Here is a 24,537-nt window from a genome sequence, read left to right as displayed (position 1 = left end):
CAATTGCTGAACATCACCTGTACTGTCATCTTTAATATGTTAATTAATTAAATTGGCAATTGCAACCTCATTTAAAATTAAAGCAACTTACACTTCTCAATACATTTTAGCACTGTCAACTTTACAGTACTGATAGTACGAAACTTTCAATAGTGATAATAATTCAAGTTTCTAATAATACAAATTACTGACTTACCTGCTCCTCCAGCACAAAATTGTAAATTAAATGCTGGATGCTGAGAACAAAAGTAGTTAAAAATAAAATCACCTCCCCACCATTTACCAAAATTCCCACTAAGCAGACTTATTGCAATAGGGGAGGCAATGGCCTAGTAATATTATCGCTGGATTGTTAATTCAGAGACCCAGATAATGTTCTGGGGACATGGGTTTGAATCCTGCCACAGGCAGCTTGTGGAATTTGAATTCAAAAAACATCTGGAATTAAAAAGGATAAAAGGATGACCCTAATCTTTTGATTGTTGGAAAAACCCATCTGGTTTACAAATAGGAAGGAAACTGCCATCCTTATCTGGTCTGGCCGACATGTGACGCCAGACCCATGGCAATGTGGTTAACTCTTAACTGCCCTCTGGGCTATTAGGGTTGGGCAATAAATGCTTCTCATGAATGAATTAAAAGAAACATAGATTTTACTTAAAACGCCTCTTTCCCAATGCAGAAAGTTCTCACTTGGGACCAAATTCCAAGATGTGGCAACTCGGCGCCTGTCTCGCTCAGGTAAACTTTCCTTCACACTGGTCATGCTGCTTTACTAATCGTGTGTTTTAAGATTCCTTTTCTTTCTCAAACTGTTATTATCATCGACTAGCAGAGCTTCCTTTTGCAGTGATCAATACCTATTCAGGAATGGGATTTCAGGTAACTGCCACTATCAGCAACTGCCTGTTTAGGTTATTTTATTTGCTTGGTCTGATCTGACTCTTTTTAAAATATTGAACTTTGAGAAGTTTTCCCAGTTGCATTCCCACTTTGAATGAAATTTCCAGATGTACTCATTCAGCCTCTATCTTACTCAGGTATAGTCTCCCTTTGAAGACTGCTTCATTATGTGAAACTTGTTGTTATCCTTTTCAGTTTTTAAATTTGAAGTGCAAATTTTATTTTAAACTTTGTCAGTCTTGTTACTATATATCTAATATAAAATATACAGTTATGACATGGGGTAAACCCTTCTGCTAATTTAAACCCGACACAAAAAGTAGCTCACCTCGCACTGTAATCTGTTAAATTTCGAGAGGCAAAGAACTATCCCAGAGATCACTATTTAAAGTAAAAGTTAACAAGTTTATTCTTTAAGTCCAACAGAGAACATTAAAGCAACAGCTATTTACAACTCCTTTCTCTTAAACCCATCATTTATCTCCCACTCTACAATACTGGTCCAATTTAAAAAAAAAACAGTCAGCTTTGTCAATTCTCCTTTGTAAATTTTCCTCAGTAGATTTGTCTCGAGGTCGGTTTTGATATTTTGTTGCACAACTTCTTATAGACAGGTACGTTTCAGAGAGCTCTTCAGCTAGCAGTTTATATTTGTTGGTGTCCTTGGCAGTTCTCCCCCTAACTGTTCAAAATGTCCAATTTATACCCCAGAATATCGGATCGTTTCATTGGTTTTGATTTTGTCAAAATACAGTAGCGCCTCGATATACGAACAACTCCGTAAAATTTTGTACGTAAAATTTTGCTTCAACGTATGTACGAAATTCAAGGTACAAACAAAGGTACGAATGCAAAAAGCCCATGTGCAACCATGTTGTTTCATTGTTCTGCTTTGCTACGCGCTTGTTGAACGCAAAAGCTCTCGGGCCCTGCGTGACCTCATTCGGTTCTTCTTTGGCATGTGCGCTGTGAACAGCCGTCCAAGCATTCTTACGCTATCCGAACAATGGGAAAAATTGATTCAGTTCACGAACTTTTCGGTTCGCAAACCGGGTCCCGGAACAGATTAAGTTCAGAAGTCGAGGCGCTACTGTACTAAATTTTAATTTGATTGGATTTTGAAAGCGTGGCATTCCAACTGGAACTCTATCAACAAACACATCGAGTTAGACCCCATCTACCACCCCTGAGAAAAAGAACAGGAAAAGACATCACCACAGGAAATGATGTCACCACCGGAAAAGACATCACCAATCCAAAGAAACCCAAACATATAAATAGAAAGCAGGAATTATCAACAGTGCTTTGCCTGGAAACCCACTGAAGATGTTACTTAGTAGGGTGATGAAACGTCTGGAAATGAATCTTACAGCTCAGTGAGCAAACCTTCATTCAGAACCTCAACATGAGCTACAAAACTCGCTTCTCTCAAAACTCGCTTCTACAGTTCACGATAGGACTACTGGATGGAGTGTCTGAAAAATGTTTTATCACCTGTGACTTTTTTTAAAGTAAATCCACCTGCTTGATTTGGGCTGGAGTGAAGAAGAAAATGAATATTGACACTGATCGTTAACAAATACATGGCAAAAATGTTATTATCATGGTGAAGGACATTGCTTTGGACTAAATTTACTCAAGATAAGGAAATTACTTTATAAGGCCCTGAAAAAGAAGGGTAATTTATATCATTTTTTAATGTGTAACCTTTAGTTTCTAGTCCATTACAGCAGAATCTTTTCAATGTCTTTAATCTTCAGTGTGTTCTCAGTTTAAGCACCTATTATAACCAATATATCGCTATATCTCACTTGCACATTGTCGATTTGTTATAAAATATTTTGAGAGACTAATCACCGTGATAATAAGATGGTATGTGGCCAGAATGATCTTTGTGGTATTTCTATATCATGTGACTTTCACACATAAAGCTGGTTACTGAATAATATGTTGTTAAATGTACTTGAAACACTTTGATAGAAGTCAGACACAAGACGGAATGTATAATACTGTAGCAATGTTGACCGTGCATCCAATTTTCCCTCCTTGCATACAATCTGCTTTGTTCCTCTGTTTGGCTCAGGGAGTTTTAAATTGGATAATGGATGAAACCTGAATTATTTCCCTTTATAGAATCGAATGCTAACATACAATGTCATCAAGGTCAACTATGTGCATTGTTGTCAACCTAAATTGACAGCATGTAGCACCTGTGATTACAAAATAATTATTGCTTTATGTGGAGATCTACATTTGTATGCCAGTTGTGAGGAAATGTCCCTTTAGAGCCACATTCCTCTCTGTTGAAAGCTATCAAATCCACAGCACAACAGATAATTCACCTCCGTTAGATATCAATGAATTAATTGGTCTCAAAAGAATAAATATTTTGGACAATAATATTCAGGTCCGGTAACCTGTTCTGAAGGGTCACTGGACCCGAAACGTTAGTTCTGCTTTCTCTCCACAGATACTGCCAGTCCTGCTGAGTTTTTCCAGCAATTTGTTTTTGTTTATAAACTGTGTTTGTAGTTTCTGGACACATCAATGCAATGGATTTCTTTTGATTTGTAATAATTTGTATTCAAATTCAAGAAAGAAAAGGATTTACAATTAATTATTGCATGGCACCTTAAACCTATGCTCTCTAATTCTGGACTTCCCCACCCTAAGGAAAAGACCTTGTCTTTTTAACCTATGCATGCCCCTCATGATTTTGTAAACCTCTATAAGGTCACCCCTCAGCCTCATGGTCCAGGGAAAACAGCCCAACCTATTCAGTCTCTCCCTATAGCTTAAAATCCTCCAACCCTGTCAATGTCCTTGTAAATCTTTTCTGAACCCTTTCAAGTTTCACACCATCCTTTCGATAGGAGAGAGACCAGAATTGCATACAGTATTCCAAAACTGGCCGAACCAATGTCCTGTACTGTCGCAACATGACCTCCCAGCACCTACATTCAGCGCTCTAACCACTATTCTTCACTATCCTATCTACCTGTGACTCTACTTTCAAAGAACTATGAACCTGCACTCTTTGTTCAGCAACATTCCCCAGGACCTTATCATTAAGTGTATAATTCCTGCCTTGATTTGCCTTTCCAAAATGCAGTATTTCACATTTATCAAAATCCAACTCCATCTGCCACTCCTCAGCCATTGGCCCATCTGATCAAGATTCTGTTGCACTCTGAGGTAACCTTCACTGTCCGCTACACCGCCAATTTTGGTGTCACCTGCAAACTTACTAACCTAACCTCCTATGTTCGCATCCAAATCATTTTATATAAATGCCAATAAGGAGTGGACCCTGCATCGATCCTTGTGGCACACCACTGGTCACAGGTCTCCAATCTGAAAAGCAACTGTCCACCACCACCACCCTCTGTCTTCTACCTTCAAGCTAGTTCTGTATACAAATGACGAGTTCTTCCTGTACTCCATGAGAACTAACTTTGCCAACCAGTATACCATGAGGAACCTTGTCGAACACCTTGTTGAAGTCCATATAGATCACGTCCACCGCTCTGCCCTCATCAATCCTCTTAGTTATTTCTTCAAAAGGTTCAGTCAAGTTTGTGAGACATGATTTCCCATGCACAACACCATATTGACTATCCTTGATCAGTCCTAGTCTTTCCAAATGCATTTTAATCCTGCCCTCAGGATTCCCTCCAAAGACTCACGCAATGTCAATGTCAGGCTCACTGGTCTATAATTCCTTGGTTTTCCATACTACCTTTCTTAAATAGTGGCACCACATTAGCCAGCCTCAAGTCTTCCGGCACATCACCTGTGAGTAGTGATGATACAAATATCTCAGCAAGGGGGCCAGTGATCACTTCCCTAGCTTTCCATGGAGTCCTAGGGTACACCTGATCAGGTCCTGGGGAGTTACCCATTTTTATGCATTTTTAGAATCCAGCACCACCACCTCTGCAATATGGAAATTTTTCAAGATGTCACCATCTAATTCTCCACATTCTACATCTTCCATATCCTTTTTCACAGTAAACACAAATACAAAATACTCCCTCATCTCCTGCAGTTCCACACATAGGCTGGCTTGCTGATATTTGAAGAGCCCTATTCTCTCCCTCGTTACCCTTTTGTACTTAATGTTTTTATAAAATACCTTTGGATTGTACTTAACCCTATTTGCCAAAGCTATCTCCTGTCCCCTTTATGCCCTCCTGACTTCAGTCTTAAGTATACTCCCCTTGCCTTTATACTTTTCTAAAGATTCACCCAATCTCTGATGTGTGTATTTAACATATGCTACCTTTGTTTTCTTGATCAAAACCTCAATGGCTCTTGTCATCCAGCATTCACTCCACCTACCAGCCTTGCCTTTCACCCTAACAGGATTATACTGTCTGTGGACCTGGTTATCTCATTTTTGAAGGCTTCCCCTTTTCCAGCTGGTCCCTTACCTGCAAACATCCATTAACCTTCCCCCCACCCACCCCATCAACTTTTGAAAGTTCTTGCCAAATACCATCACAGTTGGCCTTCATCCAATTTAGATCTTTAACTTTTAGATCCGGTCTATGCTTTTCCATGACCATAATTCTATTAGTTTTAAAATGGTAGCTGGTCCCAAAGTCCTCCCCCACTCAGACCTCAGTCACTTGCCATGCTTTATTTCCTAAGAGTAGGTAAAGCTTTGCACCTTCTCAAGTAGGTACATCCACATACTGAATCAGAAAGTTTTCTTGTACACACTTAACAAATTCCTCTTGATCTAAACTCTGAACATTCTGGCAGTCCCAGTCTGTGTCTGGAAAGTTAAAATCCCCTACCATAACCACACTATTATTCTTACAGATAACTGAGATCTTACAAATTTGTTTCTCAATTTCCCACTGACTATTATGGGGTCTATAGTACAATCCCAATAATGTGATCATCCCTTTCCTATTTCTCAGCTCCACTCAAATAACCTCCCTGAATGTATTTCTGAGAATATCCTCCCTCAGTACAACTGTAATGTTATCTCTCATCAAAAATGCCACTCCCCATCCTCTGTTGCCCCCACCCCCCTTCTATCTTTCCAAAAGCATTTGTATCTTGGAACATTAACTGCCAGTCCTGTCCATCCCTGAGCCATGTCTCTGTAATTGCTTTGATATACTAGTCCCATGTTCCTAACCATGCCCTGGCTTCCCTGTTTGACTTCTTGCATTGAAATAAATGCAGTTTAATTTATCTGTCCTACTTTGTTCCTGCCTGTCTCCTTTCCACTCCCAGCCCCCACTTTAGTATTTTCAATCCTCTTGAGCATCACTAACAAATCTTCCTGCCACTATATTAATCCCCATCCGATTCAGGTGCAATCATCTTTCTTCTCCAAGTCACTTCTACCCCAGAAGAGATTCCAATGATCTAAAAATATGAACCCTTCTTCCCTGCACCAGCTTCTTAGCCACATTCATCTGTTCTATCTTCCAATTCCTACACTCACTAGCTCATAGCACCGGGAGTAATCCAGATATTTCCACCCTTGAGGATCTCCTTTTTAAATTTATGTCTAACTTCCTATATTATCCCTATCCACCTATCAGCCTTGATTATTCAAAAGCAAGCTAATATCTTTCGGTGTTTTGCCACTCCTTTCATAAAGGTCCCAGTGGTAGCTCAAATAAGTCACTTTTGCTTTGGCAAATTTGCTCTTTATCTGATTTTTAACTAAGATTCTTCTTTGTAGTCAATTAAACAGTTCAGTCAAGTGTAAATATTCTTCACAGATTTGCTAAACATAAGCAAGTTGTCTAAATGAGCTATGCATTTTACATTGTCCTTCAATTTTGTTATATATACCACATAAAAACTGTGGCAACCTTTTCTCAGCCATAGTCAGTTCTGATAGAGTCACTGGACCCAAAATGTTAATTCTGCTTTCTCTCCACAGATGATGCCATACTTGCTGAGTATTTTTCACTCCAAAAAGTATGACTTTGCATTGACATTCATCCGTGTTACAAAAGCTGATATTTCTTTGAACTTGTCAGTATCGTTTGCATGCTGATTTTGGTGATAAATCATACTTGTCCAGTTCTATCAATGCAGTTCCCCTCCACCCCATAGTGGAATAGGATACAAGTCCATTTTTGTTTTTCTTTGCCTATTCACACAAATTGATTTGTGATTTTTGAAATAGCCTTTTTAGGTCACATTGAATATGATGCTATCTAACCTTATGAATACCTCTATTATCAACACTGATTGGAGGATCAACAGTTTTCAATTTCTGATTAATTCTCCAATTGTTCTGATGTTTTTTGGTCACTCCCTATTTCAATCATTTACCAAAAACACACTTTTCTTCTGACCATTGTTTCTGTCATAATGCCTCTTTAACACAACAGAGTTATTGATTCCTTCTCCTGTCTCAAGCACAAATTGCATAATTTACTTCATTTAGTTTATATTTGATTTGATAAGGTTCAGTGAGCCTTGCATTTAATGGTTCCCCACAGATTGATAACAATATTAACTTGTCTCTAGCATCAACAATTTGAACTTTGGCCTTTCTATTTGCTTTAGTTTTAATTGCCTGAGCATCCTTGAAGTGCAGTCTCTGATTTTTCAATTTTTCTTTAATAAATTTAAATGATCCCCTTGCTTCATGCTTATATAGGTTCAGAAGGCCTGAGTGCAGTGGATGTAATTGGAATGTCCCTACTTGCAAACAGTAGCAGGAATTTCTTTACTGTAATCATTACGGCATCCTTGACAATAAGCTGTCATCAAGGGATTTAAAGTTTTAATGTAATCTTTCCAATTAACCTTGTGTCATCATTTCTTTGAATATTTTCAACATGAAATTTGAACCATGATCTGACTCTGTTTCTTTCGGTAAACCATATCCTGTGAAAAATTGCACTTTCTTTACTACTGCATTTTCCATCATTGTTTCCTAAACTTACTGTTTCAGGAAGGCTGGTTAAAACGTAACAATGTAATTAAAAGATTTGATTTGCATTTGTGGTTTTAGATTGGGATCCTTACATAATCTACTAGGACTCTGCTAAATGATCCTTTTGAAAACTGTTATCAGGTTTTCTTTATTCATGGGATAGAGGATGGTACTGGCTAGGCCAGCATTTATTGCCTACCCTTAATTGCCCTTGGAACAGTTAAGAGTCAACCATATCGCTTTGGATCTGGAATTATATGTAAGCCAGATGAAGGAAGGATGCAGTTTGGTGAGTAAACCAGACGGGATTTTCTGACAATTGGCAATGGATTCATGCTCATCATTACACTCTTAATTCCAGATTTTTATTGAATTCAAATTGTACCACCTGCTGTGGCAGCATTTGCTACACCTGAGGGTAACGGTATCTTGCCCTTCATTCTGCATTTGTTATTCTTATCCACATAGGCAACAAAACCTCCATTCTTGTTGGAGTGTTGGGACGTAAGTCCAATTACTCTTTCTTTTCCTTGAGGCCTGCATGTGTCTACCTCAGACTCCAGCTCATCAACTCTCATCCATAGTTCCTTTAAATGTATGCAGTTAATGGTAGATCTGATTGCTCCCCACAAACTCCCACATAATGTATAATATGGAAGTTCTGGACTCCAACATGGATCAGTGCCTGTCAGAGAAAGGGAGAAAATCTGACAATGAAGAGCACAGTTCTAGGATTACATGTTGGCCATTGTGCAAAAGGTTTTATCCATTCTAAGCCAAGGCATGGAAAGGACACCACACCCTTTCCCCTCAAAGCAGTGCTTTTAGAGTGGTGAATCAGTATTACCTGACTATTAGCTTTAGCCATTCAGTTCATCAGCTCAGCTTTGAAATAAATAAGACTGCCTTGCATCAGACATGAGCTGTTAACAAACTGGAAAAAGCACATAAGAAGTTGTAGTAATTTTCTGAAGTATGAGTAAAATGAATGAACACACTATTGTAAAGCCAACTGATATATGTGCAGAAAAGATTGAGGAGTGTGGTTTTGTGACTACAGCAGAAATTAGAGTTAACTGCACAATGCAAGTAAATGTATGAGTCTGAGCAGCTGTTATTGTTTTGGTAAATCACAGCTAATCTTATTGTTTTCATAGTCTGTTGCTGAAGTTTAAAAAAAACAAAATTAATTTGCTGCTTGTAAAATTGTCTGAGGATAGGCAGTCAAAGTCCAAGGTATAAATTGGACCTTTGGATTAATGCCCGTGATAACTTAAATGGCAAACCTTGGAAGATACATTCTGACTTTAGCTCTTCAAGAACATGTGCAAGCAGAAAGGCATTGTTAGTTGCTTAGCATGCACATTCTTGGTTTGAAAACTACTTAAAAAGTAATAGGGAAATTTTGTTTTCATAATTTGTTTTATACTCTTTCTAATCCTTCCTGCTGTCCTGCTCATCATATCCCACTTGAGTGGTGGTTTGGCTGAAAGTTTTGAAGTCACGTGAAAGACTCACGTGACTTCAAAATTGATTTCTCTTATGTTTTCATTGTTGCTAAAACTGTTGGTGTCCCAAAATACTATATGGAGAATTAAAATTAATTTACAAGCGATCTATATCTTTCAACTGAGGTATATACTTTGACATATTAGGCATTGTCAAGTTTTACTGATGAAAAAACAATAGGGTCTAATGTTCAGGATGAATTGCCTTCTCAGCTTCAGTCCTCTCCTATTCACTCACTCCTGCTCTCTGTCCTGTCTCTTACGAGTTTCAGTCTATGCTGTCTCATGATCCCAACTCTTGCCTAATTGTTGGTAAGTAAGTTGAACCGTAATTTGAAAATGATAAGAGCAATAGAACACAGAAAAAGGTGGTTTTCTTTATGCCACATTAAGTGAAACTTGAAATTCTAATTTAAAATTTTAAATGTGGTCAGCTTAATCAAGAAGTGTGGTGGGGGGGGTGAGGCTTGTGGTGATTTTGCTGCACAGATAAAAACATGATTTCGAGGTGCTAGTGTTGAAGTGGGGTGTACAAAGTTAAAAATCACACAACACCAGGTTATAGTCTAACAGGTTTATTTGGCAGCGCTAGCTCTCTGAGCACTGCTGCATTATCATGTGGTTGTCAACCGTCTGATGAAGCAGCAGCGCTCCGAAAGCCAGTGCTTCCACATAAACTTGTTGGACTATAACCTGGTGTTGTGTGACTTTTAACCAGTAAAAACTTGTGAAATGATTTTTGTGCAGAAAAGGCACGTGCCTGTTTGAAAGTCAGGTGTTAGTGTGCAATTTTAGTCTTAATTACTATTTACCATTCTAAAGCAGACACCTGCAGTGTTAGCCCTTGAACATTGTGTTGATACAATTTTTATGGACCTGCTGCTGGACTTAACTCACCCACTTCCACTGAGCATGCGAATTGCATATTCTAAGGATGGCTCAGGTATTGAGTGAGAGATCGCATTTGTTTTTGGACATGTCACTGCTGGTCCTGGTGGAGGCAATATAAGGGAAACGTAACATCCTACAACCACAACTACATGTGGTTTCCAAAGATCCATTAGATTTCCAAGTGATGCTCTGTGAAAAGTTTAAAATAAAATGGTAGCGAAATGTAAATAATCTGTACTAATTTGAAACGCAGAACGTTTAACTTGCTCAGGGAGAAAAGCATTTTTGTGCTTTAGTCTAAGTATTGATGATTAAATGAATGTACTTCTATGATTAATTACTCACAAATTCTACTTTGCATTGTCCAACGTAACTTTTGAAAATTTTTTCAGAGTGCAACAGCCAAAAAGTACTGCTGGTTTGTGAATGCAGGATATCCCACTTATTTTACGTAAGTATTCTTTAATTAGTAACTTAATACATGTTTTTGAACACAGCACATTTTACGTCTGTTAATGTTGCAAAGATTAGCACTAAACTAAAAGTGAAATTCTGCCATTTCTGGAAACCTGAAGTCGGAACAAAGTGAAGGAAAAGTGAGCCTAATAGTTCTTCTCTGGAGCTGAGGTAGTTGAAAATGTGATGAGTTTTATGTTGAGTAAGTGAAGACTGGGATAGGTTAGAGGATGGAATTCCTGATTCAGGTCTTATGCCCGAAACGTTGATTCTCCTGCTCCACAGATGCTGCCTGACCTGATGTGCTTTTCCAGCACCACACTCACGGCTTTGATCTCCAGCATCTGCAATCCTAGAGGATGGAACAGACTGAATAACAAGAATATCATGAAACAAAACACAATGAGAGTTGTTGTGGTTGTCTTTTAACCATTTACAGATTTGCTGCCCACAATAGGGGAATACTGTTCAGTAGAGCAAATCGTCCACACCAACCAGACATTGCAATCTGACGTAGTTCCATTTGCCAGTATTTGACCCATATCCCTTTAAACACTTTCGCATTCATATACCTTTTAAATGTTGTAATTATGCTCACCTCCACCACTTCCTATGCCAGCTCGTTCCATACACACACCACCCTCTGCGTCAACAAGCTACCCCTCAGGTCCTTTTTAAATCTTTCTCCGCTCACCTTAAACCTGTGCCTCTAGTTTTAGACTCCCCCACCCTTGGAAAAAGACCTTGGCTATTCACTTTATCCATGTCCCTCATGACTTTATAAACCTCTTTAAGGTCACCCTTCAGTCTTTGATGCTTCAGGGAAAAAAGCCCCAGCCTATTCAGCCTCTCCCTTATAGCTTACACCCTCCAGCCCCAGCAACATCCTTATAAATCTTTTTTTCTTATTTTAAAAATGGCCTCTGCAATACCTGTACAGCCATAACATGACATAGAGTCATTGAGATGTACAGCACGGAAACAGGCTCTTCAGTACAGCTCATCCATGCCGACCAGATGTCCTAAGCTAATCTAGTCCCATTTGCCAGTACTTGGCTCATATCTTTCCAAACCCTTCCTATTCTTATACCCATCCAGCTGCCTTTAAGTGCTTCAATTGCACCAGCCTCCACCAATTTCTCTGGCAGCTCATTCCATACACGCACCACTCTCTGTGTGAAACGATTGCCCCTTAGATCCCTTTTATATCTTTCCCCTCTTGCCCTCAACCTTTGCCCTCTAGTTCTGGACTCCCCCACCCAGGGAAAAGACCTTGTCTATTTACCTTATCCATGCACCTCATGATTTTATAAACCTCTATAAGGTGACCCCTCAGCCTCCTATACTCCAGATTTGCCTTTCCAAAATGTTGCACCTCACATTTATCAAAATTAAATTCCATCTGGCAGTCCTCAGTCCATTGACCCACCTGATCAAGATCCCGTTGTACTCTGAGGTAACCTTCTTCGCTGTCCACTGCACCTTCAATTTTGGTGTCATCGTCAACCTTACTAATTATGTCTCCTATGTTCATATCCAAATCATTTATATAAATGACAAAAATCAGTGGACCCAGCACCAGTCCTTATGGCACACCACTGGTCACAGGTCTCCACTCTGAAAGGCACTCTGTCTTCTACTTTCGAGCCAGTTCTGTATCCACATGGCTAGTTCTTCTTGTATTCCATGAGATCTAACCTTACTAACCAGTCTACCACGAGGAACCTTGTCGATTGCCTTACTGAAGTCCATCTAGATCACATCTACCACTCTGCCCTCAGTAATCCTCTTCGCTCCTCCTTAAAAAAACTCAATCAAGTTCATGAGACATGATTTTCCACACTCAAAGCCATGTTGACTATTCCTAATTAGTCCTTGCCTTTCCAAATACATGTAAGCTCATGAAATGGCAGAGCAGATTCGATGAGCTGAATAACCTACTTTTGCTCCTATAATAAGATTGGAAGACCTCTATCAGATGGGAGGTATTAAATGCCTCCGCAACAAAGAACATGGAATTCAAGGAGGGGCAATGGTCCAGTGGTATTATCACTAGGCTATGAATGCAGAAAGCTTGGTAATGTTCTGGAGACCTGGCTTCATGGAATTTGAATTCACTGAAAATCTGGAATTGAGTGTCTGATAATGGATGGTGGCTTTCATAGTCATTATCAGAAAAAATAATCTGGTCACTAATGTCCTTTTGGAAAGGGAATATGCCAACCTTGCCTGGTATGACCTCCATGTAACTCCAGATCTGCAGCAATGTGATTGACTGTTAATTGCCCACTAAGATTGTTAAAAGAGTCACTCTGTTATAACAATTACTAGCAAATGTCAAAAAAAAGCCAGGGTTGAGCACTTAGTATCAACTAAGGCACAGAAAATGGCAAAGGCAAAAACACCCATGTTAACCCTACAATGTCCTCCTTACAAACATCTGGGGCTAGTTTCAATATTTTCAGAACTGTCTCATAGTTTAGTTAAGGAACAGCCTGACATAGTCACACTCACGGAATTATACCTTGCACCGAATGTACCAGGCACCATTACCCCCCTGAGTAACTTCAGTTCCCCACTGGCAGGACAGGCCCAGTAGAAGTTATGGTACAGTGGTGTACGGTCAGGATGGAGTTTCCCTGAAAGCCGTCAATATTGACTCCAGACATCATGAAATCTCGTGGTAGGAGGTCAGACATGGGCAAATAAATCTCCGACTGACTACCATGTACCATTCTTCCTTTGCATCTGAATGTTGAATACCACTTGGAGAAAGCACTGATGGTAGCAAGGGTAGAGAATTTATTCTGGGAGATTTCAGTCACCATCATTGGTTACCCAGCAGCACCACTGCTAATAAAGCGAGTCCTAAAGGATGTCGCTGCTAGATTGGGTCAGTAGCAAGTGTAAGAGGGAAAAATATACTTCATCCTTGCAAATCTCCCAGCCACTGATGAAACTGTCCATGGTGGTATCAGTAAGAATGACCGCCACAGAATTTATGTGGAGTCGAAGTTCCCCCCCCATGCATTGAGAATATCTTGCTTTGTATTGTATGGCATTATCACCACACTAAGTAACTAGCAACTCAAGACAGGGCACCCATGATGAGCTGTGGTCTATCAGCAGCAGAAGTATAGTTTCTGTAACATAATCGGCAACCTCAAGGGCAAACATTACACTCATTCTACCATTACCATCCACCTGAGTTCACTAAAGGATGCAGGAGGACATACTAGGAGCAACACTCCTAAAAATGCGGTGGCAATCTTGTGTAGCTAAAAATCAGGACTAATTTGCATGTGAGCAGCATAAGCCCAAGTGATTCCACAATCAATAGATCAGATCTAAGCTCTGCAGTACCATCACATCTAGTCTTAATGATTTTATGTCATGATGTGGAGGTGTCTTTGTTGCACTGCGTTGGACAAGGTAAAAAATCTCATGCCACCAGGTTATCGTCTAACAGATTTATTTGAAAACACAAGCTTTCAGATCCTCGCTCCTTCTCCAGGTGGGAATCAGTGGAAATCAGAAGTTGGCTCTCCATTGGCTGGAGTCATACTGGCCCCAATGAAGATAGTTCTGGTTGTTGGAGATCAGTCATCTCAGCTCCAGGGCATCTCTACAGGAGCTCCTCAGGGTTGTGACCTAGATCCAACCATCTTCAACTGCTTCATTGACAACCTTCCCTCTGTCATAAAGTCAGAAAGGGGGATGCTTGCTGATGATTGCGCACCATGTTCAGCACCACTCGCCACTCCTTATAACCTGAGGCAGTCCATGACCTGCAGCAAAACTTGGGCTGAAATGTGACAAATAACATTCATACTTCACAAATGCTAGGTAATCAGTATTTCCAATAAGAAGGAATCAAACCATTGTCTCTTAACATTCAATGTTGTTACCATCAATGAATCTCCCACTGTCAACATCCTGAGGGTTACCATTGACCAGAAACTGAACTGGTCGAGTTAGATGTAATATATATATTCTATAATATATTTTTGTGTGTGGCTACAAAAGAGGGTCAGATGCTATGAATCCTCCAGCTGGTAACTTGTCTCCTGACTCCCTAAAGCCCGCACACCATTTGCAAGGTACATTTCAAGAGTGTGATAGAATACTCCTCACTTGGCTGATTGAGTGCAGGTCCAACAACACTCAAGCAGCTTGACACCATCCAGGACAAAACAGCCTGCTTGATTGGCACCGTATCCACAAACATCTATTCCCTCCACACTGACACTCAGCAGCAGCAACAAGATGCCATCTGTAAGATGCACTGTTGAAATTCACCAATGTTTCTTCGGCAGCATCTTCCAAGCCCAATATCACTTCCACCTGGAAGGACAAGTGCAGATATGTGGGAAAACCAGCGTGTATGTGTTCACCTTCAAGGCACTCACCATCCTGATTTGGAAATATATTAGGAAGATATATTCCTAAGGGCAAGATGGTTCTGCCTACAGAATATGGACATCAGTGATTGGAACCAGTCTTTCAGCTGTTGGCATGGAGAAGGTGTTTGTCATCAAAACCTGGTCACTAGTTAAGACACCAATCAGCCACTTATTGCCAGCCATAACTGCATCCAAGCCCTTGGCAGCAGCTCAATTATAATTAGAACCCCCATCTCCCGTCCTTTTCCAGGAATACACACAAAAGGGTTTAGATAATTACCTACAACTCAGACCTGTGTGTTCTTCTGGTATTGCAGTTCTGTGGAGCTAGTGTGTGCTGTTTTATGCAGCTGGCACACCTGCATTTGCAAGTAGAAGAAAAAGCCTCTTGCTTGCAGATTGCAGTCAGGTCAGCAAAAGCCACTGTCGAAAAGGAAAAGAGACAACTCCCTTTGCCTAATTTGCAGAAGGAAATATCCCCAGTCTGTCATGGATGAAGGAGGTATTAGGAGTGAAGTCAAATTAACTTTTTACCCTTTTAGGTCAGTGTGATATTGTTGACTTGCTCTTTTTCCTTTTTGTCCCCGCTCTTACAGAAATAGGCTGAACCCTGGTTTTAGAGTTTCAAGCTTAAAAATAAATTGATGGCAAAATCTTCTGAGAGTTGCAAGATAGCAAGAAAAAAGCCAAATAGTGAAATTAAAATTGGGAGTTTTTAAAAAAAATCAGATTGGTATTTCTTTATTTAAAATGCTGGTATTAGTTTAAATAGCTTAGAATTAATGCAAAAATAGAAATTGTGGGGAAAACTTAACAGATCTGGCAACATCTATGAAGAAAAAGCAGAGTTAATCTTTTGGGTCCAGTGACTCTTCAGATGCTGCCAAACCTGCTGAGTTTTTTTGTTTTTGCTTCTGATTTCCAGTATCCACAGTTCTTTGGGTGTTTTTTGGTAGAATCCAGTGCGTTGGCCGATGTATAAATTCCTGCCCTGGGAGTTGGGATGAATGTGAAAGGTAGTCAAAGGTGCAAGCAATATTCACTGAGAATTGTGAATTTGTCTAGTTTGGCCTGCAAAATCTGAGATTCTTTCCAGAGATGAAGCTTTTGAGTCAGAGATACATGTAAAACCTGTAGCTTCTTTGGCTTGGAGCTGCTTTCCCTGTGGTATTAAAATGACAGGTGAGGTCAAAAATTAAAACATATACTTGAGCATTTCAAAATCAATGACGGTGCTTTCTGCTAAGCCATTTGGAGAAACTGGTTACTTTGATCACCCCATCAAAATGGCCACTGTGGGGTAAAGAGGTGCTGATGGTCCATCTCAGTAGTTCATTAGAATAATAATATGATTTTTGTATCAGAGAGTAGTAATTTGCAATTGCCTTTGTGTCTTTGGTATTCATGGGAGTTGGATATCTTTAGGCAGCTTACAGTCACAATAGGTAGTAAGCCTAGTTTCCCTGTGTTAAAGGAGGTATTAATGAAGTCACTGGCTTTGATTTGCAAGAAGTCAGAGTTCTAGCTAATTTCAGTCATGTTATTATAACAGTTACCTTAAGAGTTTGCCAGTATTGACCATTTTTTTATAGATTTAGACAGGAGAATCAAGGATAATTTTAAGAATAAGGGTTGAATTTGGCAAAAGAGAGAAAATAGCAAGAAATATAAAACTAAACGATAAAGATTTCCTGAAGTAAATAAATGGAAATAATAGTAACAGTGAATGCTGGGAAGCTATAAATGGCAGAGACTTTAGACAAGTATTTTATGTCTGTCTTCACAACAAGTATCCTAAAAGTAGTTGAAAAGCAGAGATGCAAAAGGGTGAGGAGAGCATAAAACTGTTATGATCAATAGAGATTTTTTTTAAAAACTAGGAAAACTACTGCGAGAAGGTTGTGAGAAATCCTAGTTCTAATAACCTGCATCCAAGTGTATTAAAGGAAGTAGTTGCAGAGATAGTGAATGTATTTGTTATAATCTTCCACATTTCCATAGATTCTGGCAAGATCCCAGCAGATTGGAAAGCCACAAATAACAACCACTATTCAAGGAGGAGGAAGATGGAAAGCACAAAATTATAGGTCAGTCAGTCAAAACATCTGGCATTGGGAAAATATTAGGATCGATTATTAAGGTGGTAGTAGCAGCACATTTAGAAAATATAATGCAATCGGGCAGAGTTAACATGGTTTTGTGAAATGGAAATTATATCAGGCCAATTAATTAGCTTTCCTTGAGGATGTAACAGACAGAGTGGATAAGAGGGAACCCGTAGATGTATATTCAAATTTCCAAAAGGCATTTGATAAGGTGCCTCAAACAGCGGCAGAAGGTAAGAGGTCCTGGTGTCAATATAATACATCAGCATTTATAAAAATTTGAATAAATTGGATCATTTTCAGGTTGACAAATTGAAATGAGTGGAATGCTAAAGGGATTGCTGCTGGGATCTCAACTGTTTATGATTAATGCTGGAACCCACTGTTATAGCCACCTTTATTAATCAGACAAAGATAAGTAGGAAAGCAAATTTCAAGGACAATGCAAAGAGGCTGCAAAGAACTATGAATAGATTAAATGAATGGGGAAATGTTTGATGTTTGGAGTATAATGTGGAAAATGTGAAGTTGTCCACTTTGCCAAGAAAAATAGGAAAGCAGGTCATTATTTGAATGGAGACAGACTGCCGAATTCTCCATTACAGAAGGATCTTAAGAATATGAAAAATGTGAGCAGAAGTAGAACCATTTGGTTCATCGTGCCAGCTCTGCCATTCACTAAGATCATGGCTAAAATGTGATGATGTTTCACATTCCAAATTATTATCTACCCCTAAGATTTATTCTATTTCTCTCAATTTCTTTTGTATTCTAACAATCTGTTTAATGTTAAAACTAGATCTATAGCATTATGTGATTGTGTTTCGGTGAAAAATTATTTTATTATTTTTTAAAAATCTATCAAGTCAGATTTCAATGTGGGATTTGACTTGTTCAGTAATAATATATGGATCAATAACACTTAACTAATGAGAATTTCTTTCTGCTGTTAAAATATTCCATGACCCTACGTCCACACCTTTTGAGGCAGAGATAAAAAGTCTTTCAACCTCTGACAGAAACAATTCTCCTTATCTCTATCCTAAAAGTCCGAGCTGTAGTTTTAAAATAGTGCCCTCTAGTTCTGGACTGATCCACAAGAAACATCCTTTCCATGTTCAGTTTCTCATGACCATCCAAGATCTTATACACTTCAGTCGACTCACTCTCACTCTTCTAAATTCTGGTGGAATCGAGCCCAGCTTATCATAACCTCCTTATTTTCATAATAATTTCCTGTCAAAATGCAGGAGAGCATGTCATTAGCCACTTTGATTACTTGTTGTACAAGGATACTATTTTTTTCTAACTCCTACGCCAAAGCAAATAAATCCCTCTGCACCTTGTACAGCATAGTTCCATAGTTGTTCTCCATTTGATTTTTTTTCTTCTTCTTGCTGCCAAAAGTGAATAGCTTCTCATTTTCACAAAATTTACATCACCAGCCAGATTTTTACCCAGTTATTCTCCTAATAGCTTCTTTGCAAAATTCTTTTTTGCTTAACTTGGTGTCACCTACTAATCCAGCTACCATGTCTTCACTCCCCTCATCTAAGTCATGGATCTAAATTCTAAAAATTTCAGGCCTCAGAACAGACCCCTGCAGGATTTCACTCACCCTGCCAATCAGACAAAGATCCTTTCATGTATAATGTGTTTTCTGCTAGCCATACAATCTTCTGTCCATTCAAATGTTACCCCGAATTCCATGAGCATTTATTTTCTTCAGAAATCTTTGTGGCACTTAGTGTGTTACTTCTTAAAAGCACTCCAATAAATTGGTGAAACATAATTTCCCTTTGATGAAACAATGCTGATGCTACCTGATTGCCATGAGTTTTACGAAGTGTGCACCAACAATCTTTTCAATGATCGAATCTAATGCATCTCCCATGACAGATGTTAAGCTAACTGGCCTCTGGCCTGTTTTCTGTCTGAGTCCTTCTTTCAATAGATGGTTATTTTGCTAATTTATCCATTAGAACCTTTCCAGAATCCAGTGAAGTTTAGAAAATCAACACCAACGCATGTATTTTCCCATTAGCCACCTCTTTTAATGCTTGAGGTGAAGTTCATTTGGAGCCAGAGATTTGTCAGTCTGCAGCTCCATTAGTTTGCTGACTTGCACTCATGATTATAATTTTATTAACATTATCCCTCCCTCCCAACTCCTGATTTACATTTTTATTGGAATCCTTTTATGTCCTCTGCAGTGAAGATTGAAGCAAAGTATTTGTTTCATCTGCCATTTCCTTATTGTCTGCTATTAATTTCTCATTCTCACTGTCTAGAGGACTAACATTTGCTTTACTTGCTTTTGTTTTACATATCTTTAGAAGTTCTTATCTTTTTTATGTTTCTAACTAGCTTGTTCTTGAATTTCTTTTGCCTCATTTTAGTTATTCCCTATTATACTTTATATTCTAGGAGAATGTGAGGACTGCAGATGCTGGAGATCAGAGTCGAAAAGTGTGGTGCTGGAATGGTCAGGGACCATCCACAGAGCAAGAGAGCTGATGTTTCGAGCATGAGCTCTTCATCAGGAATGGGGACAAGGGGTGTTGATGCAAGGGGACTGAGAGATAAATGGGAGTGGGTGGGGCTAGATGGAAGGTAGCCAGGAATGCGATAGGTAGATGAAGGTGGGGGTTCTGGGTCGGAGAGAAGGATGGAGCTGTAGGAGGGAAGGGAGATGGACAGGTAGGACAGTTCGAGGGTGGTGTGGAGTTAGAGGGTTGAATCTGGGATAAGGTGGGGACAGGGGAAATGAGGAAACTGATTAAATCAACATTGAGCCCGTATGGTTGGAGGGTGCCACAGTGGAAGATGAGGCATTCTTCCTCCAGGCGTCAGGTGGCTAGAGTTTGGTGGTGGAGGAGAAGAAGGATTTGCATATCGTTGGCAGAGTGAGAGGGGGAGTTGAAGTGTTTGGCCACAGGGCGGTGGGATTGATTGGTGCATGTGACCCAAAGATATTCTCTGAAACATTCTGTAAGTTCGCGTCCTGCCTCCCCAATGTAGAGGAGACCACATCAAGAGCAATGGACACCATAGATGATGAGTGTGGAAATACAGAGAAATGTCTGTCAGAGGTAGAGTTACCTAGATTCTTTGCACCAGGCGCAATCAACCACTTTGGAGATGGTAGTCTAATTTGATCATTGGTCATGGACAGGGATATGTATCTATGAGTGAAGCAGGTAAGTGGATTCACACAATAGAAGTTTAGGAGTGTCAGCCCTCTGCAATTGTTGGTAGGCATTAGGTTTTCCCAACCCATTTTGATGAGAGGAGAGGCTGCAGGTCAGATTAGCAAAGCGACTGGCACTGTGGTACAGGAGCTATTTAAGTGGGTGAGCAACAAGGAATGTAGAAGGGGTTAGTATGGTGACGGGATTGACACTGTTCAGTGAGCATCTGATAGCGTGTTTTCTGTCTGGTGCCAGGGTTTGAGAAATCAACTTCGGGCAGGAAAGCAAGTTGCAGTAAGAGAGGAAAGATCCAGTGGTCATGGGCCATGCAGTTAACAAAGATGTTAGTAGAACTAAAAAACACTTCTGTACAGATAAAACTAAACTAAACTAAAAGCAGTTCCTCAAAGATTAAGGTCTCTGTGAATTAATTTCTGAATGAGCATAAAGTACACTAAATTAGTGAGATGAATATGTGGCCTCAAAGACTAGTGTGGAAGAATTGGGCTCCAATTTGGACCACTTTTTTTTAAGATTAGATTAGATTCCCTACAGTGTGGAAACAGGCCCTTTGGGCCACACTGACCCTCCGAAGAATAACCCACCCAGACCCATTTCCCTCTGACTAGTGCACCTAACGCTATGCGCAATTTAGCAAGGCCAATTCACCTAACCTGCACATCTTTGGACTGTGGGAGGAAACCGGAGCAGCCGGAGAAAACCTACACAGACATGGGGAGAATGTGCAAACTCCACACAGGCAGTCACCCGAGGCTGGAATCGAACCTAGGACCCTGGTGCTGTGAGGCAGCAGTGCTAACCACTGAGTCACTGTGCCGCCCAGTATTGGGCAAAGCTGGAGTTGTAAGGTGAAGATATTTTATATCTGAACCATGCTGAGACCAGTGTTCTTACAAACATTATGAAGTAGAGTTTTATACTAAATAGTGTGCAAGTGATCAAATGTGGAAAGATGTACATTCAAGAGTAGGCACAATGTCAGAGAAGAAAATAATGTGCGAAATGAGGGTCAGAGAATGGCAAGAAAGGACAAAAGAAAAAATATTATAAAGACACCAATAATCAAAGCTAGATGTTGCGAAGATAAAAAGAGCAAACTAAAGGCTCTATTTGAATGTGCAATACATTCTTAATAAACTAAACAAATTGATAGTGCACTTTGAAGCAAATAAATATGAGACGTGGCTGCAGGATTGCAAGGGTTGCGTCCTGAATATTGTGAGTTGTATGTTATTCCAGAAGAAAAGAGACTATGTAAAGGTGGATTGGGTAGCACTGTTAATCAAGGATGCCATTTGTGCACTAGTTACACAAGAGCTTGGTCCAGGAGATCAGAATTGTAGAATTAGTTTGGGTGGAGGTGAAGAATAGTAGAAGAAAGAAGTCATCAGTGTGCTTTTACATGAATCACAAATAAAAGTAGGTACAGCAAGTAATTAGGAAGGTAAGTGGAATCTTGGCATTTATTTGAAGAAGAGTATAAAGTTATGATTCGGAGATGCCGGTGTTGGACTGGGGTGTACAAAGTTAAAAATCACACAGCACCAGGTTATAGTCCAACAAGTTTAATTGGAAGCACACTAGCTTTCGGAGCGACGCTCCTTCATCAGGTGATTGTGGAGGGCTCGATCGTTAGTTCATCTTGTCAGGTACTGTTGAGACTGCCCCTGGAGTAGAATGTATGGTTTAGTCTTTAGACTTAAGGAATGTATATTTGCATTGGAAGCAGTTCAGAGAAATTTCACTAGGCAGATTCATGGGATAACAGCAGGTTGGGACTGTACTGTAAAATAATGAGATGAATCTTATCAAAACATATATGAAGTTCTAAGTGGACTTGACATGAAGACTGGGGAGATGTTTTCGCTCATGGCATTTATTTACTTTGCTCCATGTTATAATGGTCAACATATAATATTGTCAAATTCATGATAATTAATAAATAATATGATCTGCTTTGTGCATAACATTCATTGAGAAATTTATGTGCTACAGAACATCACAGACTTCTTAACCAAAGCTAATTTCCCCTTTCTGATTACTGTGAGAAACTTGGGCATCTTTACTATTGTTATGAGTGCAAGTAGCACAAATCTGACAGTAATTGAGCAGAAGGGTCACTGAAACTATGGCGTTATTCAGAGGTTTTAAGGTTAATGAAGTGCAGTCCGGTCTCCTGATTACAACCTTGGGCATGCTGGTAAGACTGAAGAAATAAGTTTACCAATGGCAATGCTATGCTCTATCTACCTAGGAGTTGTAACACACAGCAACATTTGGACAATTTCATTTTCTACCTCTGTCATGGACAAAACAAGCCCCTCAATGAAACTAGTTGTGAGATATAACTGGTCCAGATATTCAATGCGTGTACTTACATTTCTATCAGGATTCTTCACATGCAATAGATTACCTTTTGAAATGTGGTCACAGATTTTATGTGGCTATTTGTGGTTACTGTGTTGCAAAATATCAACGTGCAAATTAAAAGAATGGTCAATTAATTCTACCAAAACATTTATTCACTCTCTCCCATGGAGTAGTTTCATAATAGGATATTGATGCAGCCTTAGTTTAATGTCATGGGTTTAAAGATTGCACTCCAACAATGCAACACTTTTTCAGTAAAGTTTAATCAGCTTGGCAGAGTACCTCTGAATGCCACCTCTGGGTGGTGCAAAGAGGAGAAAGGAAATTGAAGACTTTGTACAAAAAAAAAGTTATTTGATTTTGAGACTAATTTCTCTTAGTAGCATCCCTCTCCTCCTCTGTCTTAGCAACCTTCTGTCTTTCCCACATCTGTTGCAGCCACCCAGTCTTCCTCCAGTCTTCCCGGGCAAAATGGAAGCTAGCTCCTGCTGCAGACCTCCCTTGCTCCCAGCCTTTCTCCCTGCTTCTGCCAAGGTCCCAACCTCCCATGCATTTTTTTTTCAGCAGCGCATGCATTGATGATGGCGTCGCTGTTCATGAAATGACATGATGTAATTGGAGCATGTGCAGACACTTTCTGTGCCCTGGCCTGTCGTGGCATATGGCCACTTCTGTCAGTTCTCAAATCCTGAAGTAGGACTTTATCTCTCAGCTTTCAAATTCAGGAGCAAGAACATGAACAACTGAACAAAGCTCATGTTTAACTCTGAGGTAGTGATACAACCAAGTAGTTGGCACTGAGGCAAACTGCATTTATCCATATAAAATAAAAACTCACTAATAGGGCCAAGACGTAACAATCTGGATGTAAAGGCAGCTGGTGTGATTGCACTGATTAATGTGTCTGACATAATATGCTTTCTTTCATAGATGTCGTGCATATGAGGACTGCTGTGGTACAAAATGCTGCATGCGAGCATTCTCTATTCAACGGTTATGGTATTTTTGGTGAGTTTCAAGCGTGCTTTTGTTGTGCATATTAAATAGTGAGTAGGTACTTTTTGGGGAAGAGAATAATTGTATCAGTTCTCAGATCTTGAGATTTGTACTCCATTATTACGCATAATACGGAAATTAATTTTGCTCATACATTTTTGCATATATTGCCTTGTTTAATTTATTCTCTGATATCTGTAACTTGAATGTTCAATCTAGCTGCAGAGTTAGACTTTGACTGATTTACACATTTAACTTCTGGCAAGTATGCAAATTGTAATAGAGAGCTTTTGAGTGAAGGTAAGAAACAGGAACAATGAAAATAGGAGAAAAAGTAGGCCATTCAACCCATCAAGCCTGCTGCACCATTCAGTATGATCATGACTCATCCTCTATCTCAGCACTAATACTCCTGCTGTCTCCCCATATCCCTTGATGCCATTAGTATGCGGAAAGCTAGCTATTACTTTTTAAAATATATTCAGTGATTTTGCCTCCACAACCTTCTGTGGTTGAGAATTCCATAAATTCACCATCCTCTGAAAGAGGAGATGTCTCCTCATTTCAGTCTTAAATGGCCTACCCTGTATCCTGAGAAAGTGATCCTATTTCTAGACCTGCCCCAACCAGGGGAAGCATCCAATCCTATCAGAATTTTATACATTTTAATTGGATCTTCTTTCATTCTTCTGAAGTTCAGTGAATAAAAGTGTAGTCAACCCAACCTCTCCACAACTCTGCCATCCCAGAAATCAAAACAAGTGAACCTTTGCT

General features: G+C 39.6%; 1 protein-coding gene across 2 annotated transcripts in view; it reads left to right on the top strand.

Moving 5' to 3' along the window:
* The window catches only part of vopp1b (VOPP1 WW domain binding protein b), a 74,544-nt gene that overhangs the window by 21,876 nt on the left and 28,131 nt on the right, over nucleotides 1-24,537 (top strand). Inside the window, exons 1-3 of one of the 2 annotated variants that reach the window (XM_043690150.2) lie at nucleotides 688-741; nucleotides 10,614-10,672; nucleotides 23,698-23,775. In XM_043690150.2, the coding sequence (XP_043546085.1) occupies nucleotides 712-741; nucleotides 10,614-10,672; nucleotides 23,698-23,775 (167 nt within the window). In that variant the 5' untranslated portion in view covers nucleotides 688-711. Of the gene's footprint in view, nucleotides 1-687; nucleotides 742-10,613; nucleotides 10,673-23,697; nucleotides 23,776-24,537 lie in introns of those variants that run through there. The other variant, XM_043690149.2, reaches the window with a different exon arrangement.

The sequence above is a fragment of the Chiloscyllium plagiosum genome, unplaced genomic scaffold, assembly GCF_037043375.1.
Source record: "Chiloscyllium plagiosum isolate Xiang-an unplaced genomic scaffold, Cpla_swu_hap1 HiC_scaffold_5, whole genome shotgun sequence".
Taxonomy (NCBI): Eukaryota; Metazoa; Chordata; class Chondrichthyes; order Orectolobiformes; family Hemiscylliidae; genus Chiloscyllium; species Chiloscyllium plagiosum.
The sequence above is the reverse complement of the archived record's forward strand: the minus strand, read 5'-3'. Positions and strand labels throughout refer to the sequence as shown.